This window comes from Homarus americanus, unplaced genomic scaffold, assembly GCF_018991925.1.
Source record: "Homarus americanus isolate GMGI-L3 unplaced genomic scaffold, GMGI_Hamer_2.0 scaffold31037, whole genome shotgun sequence".
Taxonomy (NCBI): Eukaryota; Metazoa; Arthropoda; class Malacostraca; order Decapoda; family Nephropidae; genus Homarus; species Homarus americanus.
The window spans coordinates 5,901,982-5,922,747 of NW_024722227.1; the positions used below are offsets into that span (position 1 = coordinate 5,901,982).

Consider the following 20,766-nt stretch of genomic DNA (forward strand, 5'->3'; position numbering starts at 1 on the left):
GTTACTCATTCAAAGAAGACCCTCAGTTGACAAAGGTCTGGCGAATTACTTGAGTTGATTTACACAGACTAATTCAAGATTGAGCTGGCCAGCATAAATGGAAAAGACGTATTGACAACTGTGTTCGAAGGCGGGACTTACTGGGAGGGATCATAAGTGTAAGCGTCGACGGGGAAAAACACATCTTCTCAGGGATGGCTAACCCACTCAGGTTTTGCGTTCGTGGAGTATAATAAGAACCATTAGTGTTAAAACAGACTAGCAGTCAACGTGACCATGACACTCGTCTTGTTGGAGGTGTTCAATTTTGGCGTGGGAGATCACTCCCACATCCAAATTATCTTCTTTATGTATTTCTAATTTGATTTTGGCGTCGTTGATGAATTTGACGTCCGCCACTTGCCTGGCCTCTCCCCATTCGGAGAAGGTGACCATAAGGCCACTGCTCAAGGGCCCTGCGGACGATCTTTGTAACCCCCTTGATCCCTGAGGAGTCGAATAACTTCCTCAGGACAAGAAGGTTTACTTTCTTGGGGATGAATTCGACCGGGTACAGTCAAACCACCTTGCCTTGGTCCCATGGCAGTGCCATGTCCACGTGGTACCTCAGGAGCAGAGAGAGAGAGGGGTGTAAAAAAAAGTGGCAATCGAACGATACATAACACAAAGTTTGAGCCCCAAAGCTGAGGACCTCCATTGAGATGATGATCGAGTGTAACGGTCATACCAAATAAATTTGCAAAGATTGTTATTAGCATTGAAAACAATGGGTGGTCCAGAAGAACCCTTATAATTTTTATCTGGTCCCCAAACTTCAAAAGTTTCCCCATCCTTGCCATACATATACTGTACAGTATACTGCACTGTACAGTATATAGATAAAAGGACAACTGAATTGTAAGTCCTAAGGATCTTGTTGAACTATGAAAGAGATAATTAAAGACACCGTTAAGAACTGTAAAATATTTTTATATTAACCGGTAGACTAACATAGCCAATAATTGTCATACCCCAAATTCCGTTTCATTCATTCTCTTAGAGAAAATTACTGTGAACAAGTCATGGTAACTTATTCAATTCGCATGTTATAAATTTCGTAATTTTAAAGTGTACGAGAAGGCCAGCAATCTGACAATTTGTAGAGAGATTAGCCACTATGGTAAAGTTTAATGGATCAGTAAGCTAATGATTATCATTTAGCTAGGCTGCAGACACTCTTAAAGCAGCAACGGTATGGTACTCGACTAAATATGTCTGTAAATGACAAAGTTAAATATACAATGATGGTGGGTGAGGTACTGCTTGACTGCATTTTGAAGTTGACAATGTCCCTATTATCAAAAACCTAATATTTTTGTGAAGATAGTATTGTAGCAAGCCTAATGAACACTGCTGGGGAAATATAGCAATTTTTCACAGTATTGCCTTACCCCGTTGGCTGGAAGGCAACCAAATTAAACTACACAAATCCGAGCAATGCAACATCGTTAGGCGACATGTCCCACTTATTCAATGGATGAGTTGTCGGTCATAATTTTTTCGTAATGCTATTTTTAAATAATAAATTGGGCCAAAAAGTGCAAAAAAATAAGGGTTAAAGAAGCTAAAAAGTCACGTGACTGGAAAATGCTCTGATTGGTTGTGACGTCACAGGTTGGCTGGAGCCGCCGAGCAGGAGCCTGGGCCCTGGAGGCATCTAGCTGTGGTGTATGTGTTGTTACCAGCAGAAATACAAGACTTATGGCCATATACAATGTTGATATACACAGTCATACCTTATTTTTAGGTTAAAATAAATTACTGCTCAAGTATCATCGTGTGTATTTTGTAATGGGCCCCTGTCTCATCAACAGAACATATTATATAAATGGGTCAATACATCTGATATTATATTCAGATTCACCACCCTGTAACTTTCCACTGTCTATGAGTAAGACATCAGTTGTACACGTGAATGGTAGCTTTTCCAAGAGGGACAAGCCCATATGTCAGCATCTTTGTAAGCGCGCACCAGCGACGCTCCATGCTCAGTTACTCAGATCAACTAATATCGAACGGACGTGATCTACGTTTATATTTACATAAACGCCGTCCTCTTTCTCGTTCACTCATATACAGTGGAACTTACGGTTGATCTACACTCAGGAATTATAGACATAATCCTTTTATAATAAAACAAAGGAACTTCGTTGGGTCTCGTTACTAAAACCCCAATATATAATTTATGTGAACAACCCGGTTAATAGGGGGATTAACGGACAGATTCAATTTACTTGCTGGATGCCAAAATGATGAAAAAGACCGAAAACTCCAACGTGGAAGTTTTCGTCACTGATGTCTATATTTAATGTTGTGGAAGGACGAGGGACGACCATGGCCAGGGGATGGGCTTGAGATGATCAGATGACAGATGTAAACAATAAAACACATTATCTCTACGGGTTTTCTGTTGCAAAACATTTTTCGATCGCATAAGAAAATACAGTACAGGTCATATGTTAAGTTAGGTTAGGTTAGGGTATGATGAGTTATAAGGCTAGCTAAACATACATCGGTAGGGGGGGGGAGGGGTAGTAACTCAAAACTAGTGATTTCTGATAGAAATGAAGGTCACAATCGTTCATAACACATCGCAAACCACCAGAAAAAAACATAGTCTGCATGTCTAAGTACAGGGATGACCAAAACTTAAAATTTACCCAATATAGTCTATCTTGTATCTAAACATCCAAATACTTATGGTAGTTAAAGTAAAATTTTACCCATTAATTAATATACATGATGATAATCCCAGTGGTTCATTAGTGAATCATCAAAACAATAACAGCACTATGTTGTCATGTTTACCTAGCATCAGGCATTCTCAAAACAAAGTCCAGACGATGTCATTACTTCTAAATTTTCTCATATCTCCATCTAGTACTGATATGCTCCGTAAATATACTGGAAAAGAAAAGAGTCTACCAGGTAAAGAATACATGACAGCTGAGCTGGTGTGAACATGGGAGTTTTTTATGTCCATAATCTGCTCTTCACGGATCATTTCTTCACTTACGAAATGTCCATAACTTAGACCATAAAAAAAACACCCTTAAAACTTACCTGAACGTGGCATTTGGGGTCTGAAGAGGCCATCTTTGTACTACCTCCGACTGCAGCGGTGAGTTTGTTGGAGAACTTCGTCTGCAGGGTAGGTGGTGACGTCATTACAAATGGCGGCCCTGTTTCTCGAGAAATAAACTTATCTCGACTATTATAGCGGGACTTTAAACTTTTATTACAAATTATATATACCGTATCACTCTACGAACGTGGCAGAGTGTATTTCTTGTGTTTACTCAGAAACGACAACTCGTCAATTGATAGTTGGTCAAGCGGTACTTCGGTGAAAGGAAATAAAGTCACACTTTTGGCCAGGAAAAAAGTCACTGTTTTAATACCACTAACAAGTTAGGTTGGGTTAGTTTAGATTGGTTAAGTAAGGTTATATTGAGTCGGGAGAGGTTGGGTTGGGTTGGCTTAGGCTAGGCTGGGTTGGGTTAGGCTAGGTTCTTAACTATATATTCCAAACCTAACCCTTATGTCTCTAGTTATACCCTGTGACTTTTTCTTGTGACCTATTTCCTACATTCGGTAATACTTGCAGTGCGAAATGTAAGCAAAAAAATATGAAGACAGGGCTGTTTGCAGTGTAAGAAAAAAGCACAGGCTGTTCTATACAGCACGTGACTTCAAAAATCAGTTGACGGTTGGTTTGTTTACGAAGGGTGGAGCGACCCGCTTGTTCCTAGCAATATGGTGTCTTTAATTATACAGTACAATACTCACCAAGTTTTTCACTTGTGTTCTATTTAATTTACATACATACAGGAGAAAGTCCAGTGGATATCATTCTAATGTTGCCAACAAATGTACAGTCACAGACGCATTGGATATCCATAAATAAAAATAAAAAGCTGGGCATCGATTGCATTTACACGAATGTGATAGTATTTTGATGAAAGATGCAATACTACAGCTGTACAGTATACTGCATTAACAATGTGAAAATCTTTCAAGCTAATAATAATTATATCAACTAAAAGGTTTCTAAACGGAAAACTGTTTATACGGCCAAAATACTAGTATTAAAATGATCTTACATTTAAAAACCTTATTAGTCAATCAGTGGTTTACATTATTATTCCAGAGCTTTGAGTAGTTATGGAGAAACTGTCGGCAATATACCATCAATTCCGTTTACCTCCAGTTTATCTCATCACTGCTGTACACCAAGTGCAGATGGTCCTACCACTCCATGTTGAATTTTACAGGTCTCGTGTTACCGTTCGATGTATCCAAGATTTTGTTATTGTAGTTAAATGATTTATAGTTACATTATTCTCTTTCGTTATTTTTCGTTGGGGCAAAGCACATTTCTTTCACCATCAGTGTTCAAGGTAGAAATGGGCAATGACTGAGTTTAGGACAATATTACGACAAGATGATTCTCCTTTCCATTTCCTCCTCTGCCCCTTTTCCCTTCTTTATGTATGATTTCAAATTATTCCTTATTTTTTTTTAATTTCCGCATTTTTTCATTAATACGTGTAAAATTGTGCATATTAACTAAGACCCAAGGAGTTTATAAACTGAACTAGGAGTTATAAATGTTTTATATTCTTACCTTAATTAACTCGTGCAGCGCAATATGCTTTTGATCGGGGCTGGAAACGACAAGATTTTATTCACATACCCAGCTAAAAATTTTATCTACACATCTAAGCTCTTTAATATTCATACAGTTTATCTCATAAAAAAAAATGGTTGTAACGTGAGATGATACAAGTCTGGGTACATTGACAATTTGGTCATTTAGTAATTTATCTGTATTTATATCTCGGGAATACATGGCCTAATTTATGAAAGGTATTTACGGAACACCATATATATATATATATATATATATATATATATATATATATATATATATATATATATATATATATATAAAATATATATATATATAAAAATATATATATATATAAAATATATATATATATAATATATATATAAAATATATATATATATATATATATATATATATATATATATATATATATATATATATATATATATACACTCAAGTTCCTGGGTTGTGGAGCAAAGATCGTATTCATAATCTACAACACTGTAGGTATGGTGGGAAGGAAGATCCATAAATAACAAATCAGAAATAAGGTAAAAGGCAAATTTTAACTCACTAAAATCACGTGGTGGAGCCCCTACCCTCTGAGCTCAACCTTCTGTGTGAACACCCAACAGTCGCCACAAGGCTGATGTCAACACTCGCATGTGTCTGTGCTCAACGGTTGTTAGAAAAATGCCGTAGTGTATCTTTTGCCCTTGTGGGGTACGGGATGTTTGGTTCGAGACTCAAAAATCACGATGTGCTCTCTGTATACATGTTGTATTGGGTGTACAATGCAGCTTGGTGCTGGGAAGGCAGCATGGTTACAAGCGTGATGTTGAGAGAGCTGGTTGGTGAGGGTGCTCAGAGGAGGACAGCTTGTGGGTGGCCATGCTCGCCGGCGGGAGCGAGGGCCGCCAGGCAGCGGCGGAGGAGGTGGTGTTGTTGGCTGCGGCTGTAGCGAGAAGAAGAGAGTTGTCACCACGAGGTCAGGTCTTTTATAGCGGAGGTAGGCGTGGCTTAATAGTTGACCTCCGTCATGTACAGTAAGGCGGCGCTGGTTGACCTAGACCACGAGACATACACTGGAGAATTCCCGGGGTCGGCTACTCGGCGACAAACAGCGTTTGTAGGGGAGAAATCCACTACACCCTGCGATGTAGCACTTCAGCCCTTTGTCCATTAACTTAAGTTTATTTGGGCAGATTCTTCTTAAATTGTGAGTGTTAAATGAGTATAGTATTAAAATAGATGTTGTGGGAGAAATAGTATAAGCCTACTCAGAAATGCATTCACATATACCTTCATGCATGTACAGTGTAGTGGATTTCTCCCCTACAGACGCTGTTTGTCGCTGAGTAGCCGATCCCGCGAATTCCCCAGTGTATGTCTCGTGGTCTAGGTCAACCAGCGCCGCCTTACATAACGGAGGTCAACTACTAAGCCACGCCTACCTGCCTACCTCCGCTATTTAAGACCTGACCTCGTGTGACCACTCTCTTTTCTACCTACACCAACCAGCCAGCAACACCTCCTCCTCCTCCGCGCTGCCTGGCGGTCCTCGCTCCCGCTGGCGAGCATGGCGACCCGCAAGCTGTCCTCCTCTGAGCACCCTCACCAACCAGCTCTCTCTACATCACGCTTGTAACCATGCTGCCACTTCCCAGCACCAAGCTGCATTGTACATCCAATACAACATGTATACAGAGAGCATATTGTGAGTTTCCATTCTCCATCCCATCCTGAGTGTGAACCAAACAATTTAGCCCCCACAACAGTATGTACAGTCACCCAAAAAAGTCCTGTCGCGAACCACGAACCCCGAGATTCAGACTCGTAAACCCGAAGCAATAGACACTGATACATTATTCTGTCCATAAATGAATCTCGGGGTTCATGGTTCGCGACAGGACTTTTTTGGGTGACTACCACCCACTAAAAAATTATACGGCACCCGTGTTACATTGTATCACGCCATAAGGGTGCCGAATAATTTTTTGTGGGTTGTACATGTATGTATCGTGCATATATACATTGTGTGTATACAAGTATCATTGTACACCCACTGAAAATTATTCGGCACCCTTACGGCGTGATACAATATGACACAAGTCGTGTCGCGGTTTTGTCCGAAGATTAAATATAACTCGTGAAGCATTATGAGAGCCCCCTACCACAAGGCAGAGCACACCAAAAGTTTACCCTTCGGCATGATTATGTTTTCACCAAATTTCACGACATGACTTTTGTCTTTCATTGTACACACACGTGTGTTCATGTGTGTACTTTGAATTGTTGCGGTTAAGATTCTGAAAAAGGCTAACCACGGAATTTAATATTGATTTGTATTTTTATGGAGGGAGATGGAGAAAAAGAATACTGTATTCAGCTTTACTCTATGGCGGGATAAGTCTGGTTTCTCGATCTGGTTAGGTTAGACTTTTATTATTATTATTTTTGTTTTTTTACTGGGATTAGCCCACCCGGGTACAGGTCACTGGCTCACATCAGGGCCTGGGAGGCGAAAATAATAATAATAATAATACAGTACAGTAATAATAATAATAATTAATAAAAATTTATAAAAATTATAATAAAAAATTAAATAAAATATTTAATAGACTAAACAAATGAACCCCCCAAAATAAAAATAAATTGGGTGGGACCGGTCCGACTAATTACCCAAATGTAGCTGCAATGAAGTCAAATAATGGTCCTACATGAATAAATCGGACTGCTAATCACTTCTCGACTAGTATTAGGTGTCACAAAGTCACAAAAAATTGGAAAACTTACTTTAATCTGAGTTGTGTTGTGTTAGGTTAGGTACATGCACTCGATCTATTAACTCATATTAAATTAAGTTTACCAATTTCTTGTGACTTCGTGACACCAAATACTAGTCGAGGTTAGGTTAGGTTAGGTACATGCACTCGATCTATTGACTCAGATTAAATTAAGTTTACCAATTTTTTGTGACTTCGCGACACCTAATACCAGTCGAGAAGTGATTGGCAGTCCGATTTATTCACGTAGGACCATTATTTGACTTCATTGCGGTTACATTTGGGTAATTAGTCGGACCCGGTGGGACTATTAAAAGCTAAGACAATAAGATCCTATTTGTGGCAGAAGAGGTAAAAATGAGAGCTGGGCAGAGTACGTAGAAGAACTATACTGTGATAAATATAGAATAGAGGCAAGAAACAAAAAGGAAATTATGATCGAATTGCCAATTTTGGAAACAAGTTGAGGCAGCTGTGCGTAATGAAAGATGATAAATCATGTGGGGTTGATCAGCTTCCAGCAGAATTGACAAAAACAATTGGGCAAGAATTGTAGAAAATGTTTGACTGAAATATGTAATTCTATATACTTTACTTTAAAGGAACCCTTCCCAGTGATTAAAAAACAAAATCAATAATTTTATGATTACCTTAAAAAAACCCAGGAGCATTAGTGTACCCAATTTAGAATAATTTGCTTAATATGTCATGCCTGCAATGGTGGTATTTTGGTTAAATCATTAGGAAAAGGAGTAAGAACACAGGACAAGTTGGCAATAAGGATTGAAAAGATATCATGAAACATAGGAATGGACAGGGAATTTTTAACTGCCGAGACTCACTGTACAACCATAGATTGTTGGGGCTCATACCACCATCTCTGGTTATAATATATACTGTATATATATATACAGTATATATATATATATATATATATATATATATATATATTTTTTTTTTAGGGTAGATTACTACCCAATATGGGGACTTTATTCCTCCATGGCATAGATATGTAGATGATGTTCTTTGTCTTTTGCCTAGAAACAGTGACCCATTGGAATTTTTAGACAAGCTTAACGATATTGCCCCAAGTATCACATTCAAAATTGAAAGAGAAATAAATGGATCCCTTCCATTCTTTGATATGCTTATCATTAGAAATGGCCATAACTACAAATTTAAGGTGTACAGAAAGCCTACACAAGTAGACAGTTTCTCCGACGTGTCTAGACATGGGGGGGGTCGACACGGGCAACTTACTTCCATTCCAGTAATGAGCTCCTATTCTCGCCGAGCTTCTAAACTTGGAACGTGTAGAGGCATTCAACCTGGAGGCCAGCGACACGCAGCACCTTTTCTAACGAAGCTCCTGCACAGCTACTCCCTTCAGCACGCTACTCACCCAACGTGACTTCTGAGCAAGCTTCTCACCACACGGCATCTGCCTAGCACTGCACTGTACTTACAATATATAAAGAAACCGCAATTGTGAGTTTCTCTCCTACCTCGTCCCGAGTCTGGGATATTTTCTGGCCACACATCCAGTACACAACAATACTAAAGCAATTTATTAATCAATTAGTGATCCTGTGACCACAGAAAAATTTAGATGCATTGAAATGCATTGTATGACTAGGCAATTTATTTATATGGAAAGATATCTAATCACTTTGCATTTGTTCTTCACAATGCTGGCAAAAATCTTATTCATGTAGAATAAATATTAAAAAAAAATGCAACGGTTTTCATTTATGCATAATAGGCAGGGCCACAGTGACTCAGACTTGCAGAGGTAATTATAAGAAGCGTATTGCCGACGGCTGTGTGTTTTTCACAAATCAGCTTGTAAGACTAAGGAAAACTGCCACACTAAACATGGCAAAGAATAGTTATGTACACAAAATGTTGGATAACTTTCATACCATGTTTTAAATGTGTAGCTTCCCAAGGGTACTCTACAACCACAAAATACAAAGATTTTGCATCCACTGTACCTCAGCCTTCTTGCAATAGAGATCTCCCCAGAGTAACAACAGTAATGATTCAGAAAAGGTCAACCAAGGAACTCTATATACTGTAGTACTTTCCTTAAGGCAGTTGAGATTTATTGCTTACATCCTGACAGTATTTGCCAAGGTCACCATCAACACATCCCCGATTCAATTTGTCACCAACGACTCAAATGCCGATAGAATATACGGTAGTAGAGAAATTTAAGAAATGGAAAGATGGAATCGAGTGAATGTGGCAACAATAAATGAAGAGATTAGTGGTGTGGGTGAGGGACGTGTGGTAGAAAGTGGGAAAATGGCCATGTGCAGTTTTTAAGAGTTTGTTGGCAGTTACAGTATGTGCACGAGTATAGTAGGTTGTATGCAAAAGATGCACAGCCAGTGGTGTAAATGGCAGACATTAGTGTTCTGAATGCAGGAAGCAGTGGATATTGTATGGATCTGCTCTGGCTGAAGATAATGCATCTCTGAAATGACGATTTCGGTAGTGATAATAAAGGTACGTAGTAGTGATGGGGGTGAAGGAGTGCGTTAAGTGGTGATGCATGTATTGACATCTTTGGTAAAAATGGCTGCAGCACTGCCAGACACTATTGAACAGCTAGTGTGTAGGACGCCACCCTCAGGAGGCTCCACATTGTCTCGCTGTTCAGTCCCCAAAACTTCTTCCATCAATAGTTCATTAACGGTGTATGCAAGTTCCACCATGTTTTTCACTACAACAGTACAACAAAGTATATTTTTTAGCATTAAACTGTTATTATTTTAATGTCTAATCATCACTACATTTAACATCCATTATCACTACATATAGCACCAGTACCACAACAGCAAGGTCTATGTAGGTCTACCTATATTGTCATGTTTCTGTACATTTTAAAACGAGTACTGTATAGTGCATTAAAATTTGCAAATACTGTATGTAAAATTAAACTTCCTGGATCCTTTTCCTTGTAATACTGTACCTATTACCATACAAACTTCCTTGCATTAATTTACAGGAAGGAGTGAACGACAATGTAACTATTTCTGTTATGTTATGTGATGTGATGGGGGGGGGGGAGAGAAAGGTGTAAGCAGTAGCATGATGTAAATCTGGTATAGCTTCCCTGGGTAACTAATACACAATGGAGAAAGTGACAAAATATTCATGTAGATTCAATAGACTATGATACAGGACTACATTAAAACTACCAATTGTGTAATTTGGACTACCATTTATTAAGCACTATAATGTGGAATGTACTGCAAATGCACAAACACAGATACAAACATTGGTATGCAAAAATAGACATTCAATTAAAGTCACGGCAAAATTAAATGGCACTTTATTCAAACGAGGCAAATGTCAAATATAAAAATTAGCCTTAATCCTCATTAAACTTTTCCACATTTACAAGTGCCTTTTATATGCTTTGCTAGAAGAAGAGCTATAAATAAAGGTTTCCTAAGCATAAACAAACACCAAAACAATGAAAGCCAAAAAAAATAATGAAATTTTGTCTGTGCAGGGGAGCAAAATCTGCACGAAAGTGTTACTATTAAGTTGACCCTTTCAAAAAAAAAAAAAATATTTTCCCAGAAGTCCCTGTAGGATACCTAAACATTGAGATGCCTTTGTCTCAATTTCAGGAGGAGAGATTGCCCATACTGTATTTCACTAAAACGTAAAGAATTAGGCACAACCTTGTACAGAAAAAAGTAAACATCAATTATCAACATCAAAATTTTGGGATAACTAGGAAATACACTACATATAATGCTCCAATCAAAAATAAAATGTTCTGTAAAGATGATGACTGCAGTGGAGAATCAAATTAATCTTATTTTGTCATTTTCTATTTTCACCTAGTTTGCTCTTTTATCTTTCACCAGTAAAGCCCTAAAGAACAACTGGACACGGAGCTGGTCTAGAATGAACCGAGAAGCTTCAAGTGCTCCTAGTCTGGATATTATTTTAAAAAGTATCAACTCTTTTTGGTTCTTCTTAACAAGTGGCACTGAACATGACAATTCCATAATAAAAAACTAGTATTTCTCTATGTTGCTGCTCAGCTATCAATATAATCTTAATACAATGACCAGGTTGTCATACATCTAGGTCTTGTGATGACTCAAGTGAGTTTGAATAATCAAAATTTACTGTAAACATAAATCAACAGAAGAGATTCCCACATAGCAAAATTTTCTATATTTGGATATTCACACTAATTATGGAAAAAAAAAATCAGCACTGGAACTATTATTAGATTAGGACATCAGTACTTTGATAAGCATACAGTATTATTGGTGCTGTCAACTAGCACAAACCTTACACTACATACATTCCTTATATTAAAATCCAAATCAAAATGTCAATGGTTGCTAAAGCATTCAAATTTGATTCCTTTGAACTAACTAAAATATTTTTACATAATGTACAAAGATGAAAACCAAAATCTGTATTCCTAGTGATACAAGGCAGTCTTAGAATACAGGCTTTCAGTTTCAATCTAGGCTAGAAAAATCCTTAAAAACTAAAGACAGATCACAAGACTCTTAATGTTAAATGTTTAATTGAGAATATCACTGGATATTGGAAACAGTTGGGAAGTCAAGGACACTGATGTACAGTAATGTAACTATTGCAGGAGGCGCTAAGGATGTGATTGCCGCAAAACACGAGACAGCAGAAGGCAGTATGGACAGGTTTTGGGAAGAAGTTTATTGGGTAAAGGAGGGGAAGGGGGTATCTCTTATCCTGGGACAACTACTGCATTGTTATGAGGTTAAAATAACTAAGGACCTCCGTTCACCATGTTCACCCACTCATCCAGCACCCTACACAACATTGGAGTTTATGAATCTTAATAATCTATATTCTCTACATCATTAATGCCTACTTCTGTTGGTCAGTGCACTGTCAATAAAATTATCAGAAACATGTGACAGACAGACCCAAATTATAAAATTGGCAGTAAGAGGCATTATCTTCTAAGTATTCATTAACCTTAATGTTACCTATCACTCGTAACCCAGCAGTAAATATTGAGACATTAATGTTCAAGCTGAGCATAGGCATCATGTACAAGCTAACATCACTGCATGTGGCATTATAGCAGATTCATTAGGAATCTACATCAGAAGGCAAATTAGATTTGGGGCGATTAGCTTCAAGGGGAACATCAAATCTGCGAGAAATCTGAAGACGATACTAACCAACATTCGCCCCCGAGGGCGAGACTTGAGGATTTCACTTGCTCAACTTCTGAGCCATGAGAGAAAAACAAACAAAAGAGAGTCTTCTAATGACCCACTGTCCTAATATCTATTCAAAATGGGCAACACTAGGATTGTGAATGGATGGGCAGGGACAGATTAATGGTATAATTGGCCAAAGCTTGACTTGTTCATGAAGGCGTGCTGTCTTCTTTAGCCTGTTGGCCTGCAATTCAGATCTGACCCTACTAGGATGATAATCTTTGCTTGTAGGCTCCTTAGTGAATGATCATCAATACAGTAGCCTAGTGGGTTCCTTGGGCCGAATGGGTGGGTGGGTGAGAGGGTTAGCGAGGTTTAAGGAAGGGACTTAACCAGATGAGGCAGTATCATGCTTCTCAGCAGCCATAAGTCGTTCCTTGTTAGCACGAACCAGCTCGGCTCTACGATCCTGTGGGTGAAAAAAAATATTGAGCATTTAGTACATACAATGAAACTACAGCAACGTGTGATGGACCCAAAAGCAAAGTAATAATATGAACCAAATAAAAACTAAAATTAAAGAATCAATAATTTGGTTTCAGGAACTTAGGATGTGTGTGGATAACCAAACAAAAACATTTTAAGTAATGTACAAGGTGTACCCAACAAAGGAGACAAATATTTTAGAAACTAAATATAAATTTTAAGAAACAATATCATTGCCAGTTTCACCCCACTCACACTTTCTTCCTTAGCCTTTTTTGCCCTTTCTGCCAACTCCATTCGATTTTTATCTGCAATTTCAAGCTTTTGCTCCAACCTTTCTGCAGTCTTCTTTTTTAATTCCTCTTCTTCCTTGCTGCGGTTTACTTGGGCAAGTTCCAACTTTTCTGTGGTGATCTTTAAGATCTCTAGCCGTTTTGCTTCTTTCTCCTCAGAAATTTTGCGAAGACGCTCTTCTTTTGCAGCGACTTCTTGCTCTCTCTGTTTCATAATTTCTTCATTTTTCTTTGAGACCAGTTCTTGTGCTTCACTGATTTTATTAGACTGCCGTAAAGGGAACAATATTATGTAACTTCAGATATACCAAACAAAATTTAAAGTCAAAACAAAATAACAAATGTAAAATTAAAAAGAAAACCTATTTAAAAAAATAAGAGAAACTAAAAACAAGAGGATAAAACCGAATTTGTTTAGACAAGTGATAAGTAATTATGACAAAATTATGTTGTGTCCCAAAGCTTTGGGACTGAAAATTAAACATGGTAACAATGGAAGACAGGTTTCGACTTTCTAATAACTTTGTACTCTCTGCCTGTCTTGGCATCAGCAATACAGTACTGTATTTAAAATCTTCAGGACCAAGTAAATTTAGCCCCAGTCAACATTATAACATACCCTTAAGGACAAGGGAGGGTACCGGAGGTTCCTAACCCAGTATAATACTGTGGAATTGCAAACATCAACTAGATAATCTCATTTTTATCCTGGGCAATAAATCTGTCTTAAGCTAATGAGATAAATGGAGGGAGCTGTAAAATATCCTGCAAGTGCAAACCAAGGAAATCCAAGTACACAACTACAGTTAAGGTACAAAAACTTTAACCAGCCAGGCAGTCCAACTTTAGTACCTCCTCTTCAAGGTTGTGAATTAACACGAGGCATCTCTGTAGAAGCAACTCCAAGAATATGTTTTTCAGAAGGCTATTTTTTTTTTTATATTACATCAAGAACTGCAAGAATGCAGCTTAACTTAATTGTGGCTAGAATAATAACTGAATCAACTTGCATATTTAAACTTGGAACCTCTAAGAAGTGAACTGTAACTTCAAAATTAGAGCCTGTTAATGAAACTGCTCTCCAAGCCTTAGCTACTGTATTTTATGACACACACCACCCCATATTAGCAGGGAGAATTTAGGAAAAACTTGTACTGCACTGCATTTTCCTCCTGTACCCATAGTCTTCTTAATATACAGTACCAGTAAATAAAAGCCAAATGAAAGTTTAACAGTTGCCATTTGCATATAATAATAATGGAAGCCCCTCAAAATCGAGGATGGCCGGTCCAAGGGCCTCCTAGTCGTGAATTTGTTAAGGTGTAGAAGCTGTCGCCAACAAAACAACCACACCCTAAGTTAACGAGCTGCACGACACAGTCACGGAATAGTCCGAGAAGACTGGACAACTCACCAACAGCACTGGCTATCCATTACTCCGGAATACAATCCACAAATCGATTAACATCCAGGTTCCCAGTTACTGCTGGGTAGACAGAGGCAAATGGCAAAGAAACTTGCCCATAGTTTCACCCTGCCCGAGGATCGAACTTGGGTCCGCTCGCTTGCGAGGATACTGGCCATTGCACCACAGGTGCATATACACCCTAGCAACAGATTCCCTAGCCTTGCCTCTTCCCACTCCCCCACTAAACCAACTAACTCCTATAGAAAGAAATGCATATTCCTTTTGTGTGTTTACTCTTAGGGCAATCATTTTTTTTTTTACTTTCACAATATGTATGTAGGATGGTGTGTGCTTGTAACGGAGTAAAAAATAAATGGAAAAAGCTATGTATATCTACCCGAAAATACTAGTTCAAAGACGACCATAACACCTCACAGCTTGGCCTAGTAGCCTCAGTAACAAGTCTAAGCCTGGCTACAATGCCGCCAGCGATGTTAACAGACGTAAATGTGAAAAGAAATTTATCTGGAAATCTTCAGTTGTATCAGGTATTTGTAGCTTTAAAAATAAATGTTGCAGGTATGACATTAATAAATAATAATGCTTGTTTAGAAATGGTTACTACCCAACTACCTCTGAAGAGTTGGGTGTCTGCTGTATTAATTGTCTCGTGTTATTATCAATACTGTAGTTATAAATCGAACTTTTATATTTACAAGAATAATTATTTTAATTAATAAAAAAATAAGTGTTTAAGTAAGCAAAAACACTTAATTTTGGAGTTGGGTTAGGTAGAATTTAGCCTATTGGAAACGCCAACTGGGGAATTCATGAACTTGCCGGAGACCTCAACTTCACATACAGGACACAGGCCAATTCGAGCCTTTTTTTTTTTTTTTTTTCAGAAAAGAAAATAGTGTCTTGTATGCCATAAAATAGGGGAATTACACACATTACTTTCACTTGACAATGGAAATGGTTAAAGCGATTCTCCTCCTCCCAGGATGAGAAATAAATGTCCTAACCATTGGTATCTAGGATTTGCCTGGTTGTGATCTATAGAGCAATTATGTAGAATTCATAATTAACAGATGTCATCATGAAACAAATCCTCTGCCAGTGGTACAGTATTTAAAGAAAAAAATATAAAGCAGGTACCAGTTATCATGAACCATTTATTGTAGTACGTTTAGTGAGAAGAAAAAGAAAGCGATTTTGATTTATATTGTTGTAATGCGACCTGATATTTAGGGAGACAATGTATGGCACTGGTAACCGAGTGGCAATGTACTGCTGTATAGTACCATACTGTGAAAAAATATGTCTAGGATTGCTGAAAGATTCACCTAGATTTATTATCCAGGTTGGATATTATCAGCAACTATTACTTTTTGAATGCAGGTTTAGAATCTTATCTATTTGAACCTTTTGAGATAAGCATGGAAAGAAGAAACACTCCAGGTGTGCAGGTAACAGTAACCATTTTTTTTAACAGTCAATTAAGGTAAGTGTTAAATATCATGCAAGAAAAATCATGACTACAAAAAATCAATGTTCGACTTCTTCGCCAATGCAATTCATCAACATTACAAAAACTATTTAATATCAACAAATTGAGAAAGGTAAATTTTTATTGATCTAGTCAAACAGAAAGGAAGTTCAAAAAATCAATCAAACCTACATGTTCCCGAAGGGTTTCAAGTTTCTTCATTATCTCTGTCTCGCGTTTTGCCTCTGCAACCACCAACTTGGCCTGAATCCTCTCCTCCAGCTGCCGAATGGCTTCTTCATGACCTAGGCGAACCTTCTGAGCATATTCCTCCTGTAAGACAATATGTATATGCAACTTCAATATTAGCGAATATTTTCCCACAAATGACTGTCCTCACTACATACAGATTAAATTAATTTTAAATTACTAGACAACAATGAATTAAAATTTGAATTTTTAAGCCAAGACTAAAATTGTACAGTATTGTTATGGCCATAGTTGTCTTCAGTACATATTAACACATTCTTATTCATCACTCACATGATCCTTCAGCTTCTCCAGCATCTTGCCCATGTTCTCAATTCGGTTTTCTTCAGCTGAGCGAAGCTTGTCCTGAATGGTTTGGCGCAATTCATTTGTCTGAGTTTCCAACTGCTTACGGACACCATCAACATTGTTCAGCTGAAACAGTTTTAAAATATTAAATACAAACCACTATACACATACATCTACTGATGGTTAGCAAGGTGTTGTACCTCACCCTTTCCCCCTCTCGATCACTCGCTTTAATGCTTACATAAATACTGTACTGTACATACATTCTTGTTCTGGTAAAGGTAAGTATTTTCTAGCTAAATAAATACAAATGAATTCAGTTGTATTCTTGACAAGTTCCAATACTGTATACTGTTTTATATATAAAGGCATATAAAGTACATAGATAATTAATGCAGATCAAAGGCAGAAAAACTAGCAATTAACACAGCCTAGTAGCAGAAAACGTGATATGGAACAAAATACTGTACGTATATGGCAAATGTTGATAAAATCACATCTGCATAAAATTTTGGTATACAATACTCTTGTTATTCTAAGCTAATAAGCATCTCGGATCATCACTTGAGAAGTCTGCCCAAACTGGGTCCATAGTAAGACATTCCCTATTCACAAACTTCCTTCTAATATTTGGTTATTAGAAGTCCAAACTTTTCCCAACCTTACACGTACAATACAGTTAAATTAAGACATTGGAACATCTCGGGCATGAGAGAGCAGTAATTCTGTACAGTACTGTACTATGCATTTAAGCACTTACAAGCTACAGTTTATACACCAACAGATTTGGACTTGACGGGTGAAGCTTAAAAGAATGCTCAACATACATTCTCTAGTAACTTGAGCCTTTTAAAACTGAGGTCTGGATTCCTTAATTCCCATTGTAACTACAGTACACTCATCCATGGTAATTATATGGCGATAGAAGTGGCCCTCTTATCCTGCTTCATTTATTAACTTACATTACTCGCAGCACTATCAACCTCTAAATAAAAGCAGTTATATTTTTCCAAGTACAGAATACTGCATTTAAATATACAGTATAACTGTAGAGTGAAGTAGGTTATTTTCCTTAATCATTTCCTAGTGCTTTTACAACATTGATACAAATTTGATCACACAGTTGCCTACTTTGTGTGTACTTGCACATGTGGACTGTACAGGTGTGTGTGTGTGTGTGTACAATGAAAAAGAAAAGTCATGTGAAATTTGGTGAAAACATATGCCGAAGGGCTAAACTTTTGGTGCACTTTACCTTGTGGTACGGGGCTCTCATAATGTTTCAGGAGTTATATTTAATCTTTGGACAAAACCGCAACACAACTTTTGTCTTTGATTGTACATGTGTAAGTGGGTTATATACAGTTGTGAGTGCACGTGTGTGGGGTCTGCATGTGTGCGACAGAAAAGGTACAAGGATACCCTTAGGACAGTAAAATTCACACATGCAAAATAACCTTGCTGTACATGAAATAAAGTCTAGGTACTCGGCTGTTCTACCTTGTCCACCACATATCAATCCACTGAAGTTCTAGCCAGAAATACATTGTAAAAATAGGCGCTGGAGTAAAATATATAATTAACTATAAACACTCACGTGATCAGAAATCTTGGCACGCAGTCCATTAAGGTAAGCCTCACGGTTATTGGAAGTAGTGTCTAGCTTGTCTTCCAGAGCAGTTTGAGTAGCAGAAATGAAATCTGCAGTGGACTGTTCTCTCTTACGGCTAGCTTCCTCCAGGCGGGTCATGCGCTCTCCAACACTTGCAAGGCGGGAGGCCTCCACTGACTGTAAAGATAATCGATCTCCTTGTAGTCTGTCTATTTACAATAACTTCTGATGAAGTGGGTCCATAAAATTATCTTTTACTACAAGTACTTACAATCTACCAACACTGTACTATTCAGTTGTAATTTTCAATTACATTTGGAATTTGTCTATATTAAGAATTTGCATGGAGAAATGTGCTTTAAACTTACCTTCCTACGTTCTTCAGCTTGCATAAGCTTCTGAGAAATTTCCTCAGCAGTCATACTCTTGGGTCGGGGAGACGTTAATGCAGTTGCAGGCTTGTCAGCAGATGGCTCGGCAAGGATGACCTCATAGCACATACCACCTCGGGACTTCTCCTCACACCTGATCTCGGTGGCTGTAAGAAAGCAGAATCCTGTTTAAATGTGCATTAGAAAGTACTACTGTACTACAAATACTTTACCATACCTAGTTAAATGTCAAACTTTTTCACATGATGGTACAAGAAATGATAATGAAGGCAATGTTCATTAATAATGAAGTCGTGAGATACTCATCTGAGACCAGCATGCATGGGTGGTTCCAGGAATATCAGGGAGGGGGGAATGTGTGTGAAACAGACTAATATGTGCATTTTGAGGCCATGTGCACTTGATCACGAAATATTTTAGTCAATATTAATTACTTCTACTATACAAAAACGCCCAAGTACAATACTGCATCAAATAAAAAATACTGGAATTTCCCGATGGGGAAAAAAAAGGGAGGGGCGACGGACCCCCCCTGGCATGAAGTACAGTATAGTATTAAGGTATTGATACTGTGTTGTGCCTTACACTTACCACGAGTGAACAGTGGTTATGTAACCTGCAGCTATTGGATTATCGAAATTACAAATACACCACCACCCATCTAACCTGCAGCTATTGGATTATCGAAATTACAAATACACCACCACCCATCTAATTTTATTTCGTATTATGTAGTACCGAGAACTAACCAGCATCAATAACATGTCCGAAATGGAAAGCAACTCTTCACACATTACTAGAGCATCTGTCTGGCATTCCCAAACTTCGAGCTCAAAGACTCCATATCTATGACCAGCAAAATAACGACGGGGAATAAAAATTCAATATGCTGGGCACAAGGTGAAGTTTAGAAGAAACTTTCAGGAAGTTGTGAACAGTGGTGAGCATGAGGCAGTTTCCTTCCACACCAGTTTTTAAATGGTGGCCTGAGTGTCACACTCAGTGTGTGCAAAGCTGACGAATTTAACGGTTCATGAGGTCGAAAGTGATAAATTTAGATTAATAACTTCGGCTCAGAGCAAACTATCATCAAGGGAGTCCCATGTAATAATAATATACTCCATTTCATACACACGGGCTCGTCACAGAACTAGCTAGCCATCGGGGAGTCGATATTAAACTGGTCTCCTGTTCTTATAAACCATTTGCAATTCCAATGATTCAATAAATTCTGGTGCTGGGTTCGTAGTTCAACTCGGTCGGTCTAGTTATTTCGTATACCAGAAAACTAGTGCAGTAAATTGGATTCTTTTAATAAGACGTTCTCCAAGTAATGAATAGGTAGTCAGGTCTCAAACATGGGTCGGTGACCATAGGGCTCTCCACAACTGGAATTACAGACGGCCCTGGGGTCAGCCTCAATTAGTCAAAATGGGAGAGCCCACACGGCTTCAAATAGGTGTTGCTGTTCACCTGACATTGAGCCCGAAAACATTTAATGCATCACAGTCACAACTGCCTCACTCGCTCTGCCAGTTTAACTTCCTTCCTCTACTACAAATTTTATTTTCCGTGGTCTTAACCAACTAAGTTTGACCGGGAAAACTATAAACCAGCGGCTGAATCATGCGTGACAACAGTTTAAATGGAGGAATTATTTTTGTTGGCAACAGGTACCAGTATTCAACAAGTGCTGTTGCCGAGTGCTAGTCGGCGTGCTGAGTTGACTAGTCCTTGTGTCGCCCAGACGGATCAATGCATATATCACTGACAACAAACCACAGAAAACTTTCCGTAAATAAAAAAATGAAATAAATAAATAAAAGGTTAGTAAACAAAAATCTAAATGGGGGTTAAGCTGCAGCGCAGTAGCTAAAATGA

The 20,766-nt window shown here is 38.1% G+C and overlaps 1 protein-coding gene across 9 annotated transcripts in view; it reads right to left on the reverse strand.

Moving 5' to 3' along the window:
• Positions 1-10,664: 10,664 nt before the first annotated feature.
• Positions 10,665-20,766, reverse strand: part of LOC121862335 (capping protein inhibiting regulator of actin dynamics-like) — a 67,414-nt gene continuing 57,312 nt past the window's right edge. For 8 of the 9 annotated variants that reach the window (XM_042360543.1, XM_042360550.1, XM_042360547.1 and 5 more), the window contains 6 exons: positions 18,862-19,031; positions 18,479-18,670; positions 16,867-17,007; positions 16,516-16,656; positions 13,389-13,694; positions 10,665-13,116 (listed from right to left, as the gene is read on the reverse strand). In XM_042360543.1, the coding sequence (XP_042216477.1) occupies positions 13,036-13,116; positions 13,389-13,694; positions 16,516-16,656; positions 16,867-17,007; positions 18,479-18,670; positions 18,862-19,031 (1,031 nt within the window). In that variant the 3' untranslated portion in view covers positions 10,665-13,035. The remainder of the gene's footprint in view (positions 13,117-13,388; positions 13,695-16,515; positions 16,657-16,866; positions 17,008-18,478; positions 18,671-18,861; positions 19,032-20,766) is intronic. The other variant, XM_042360552.1, reaches the window with a different exon arrangement.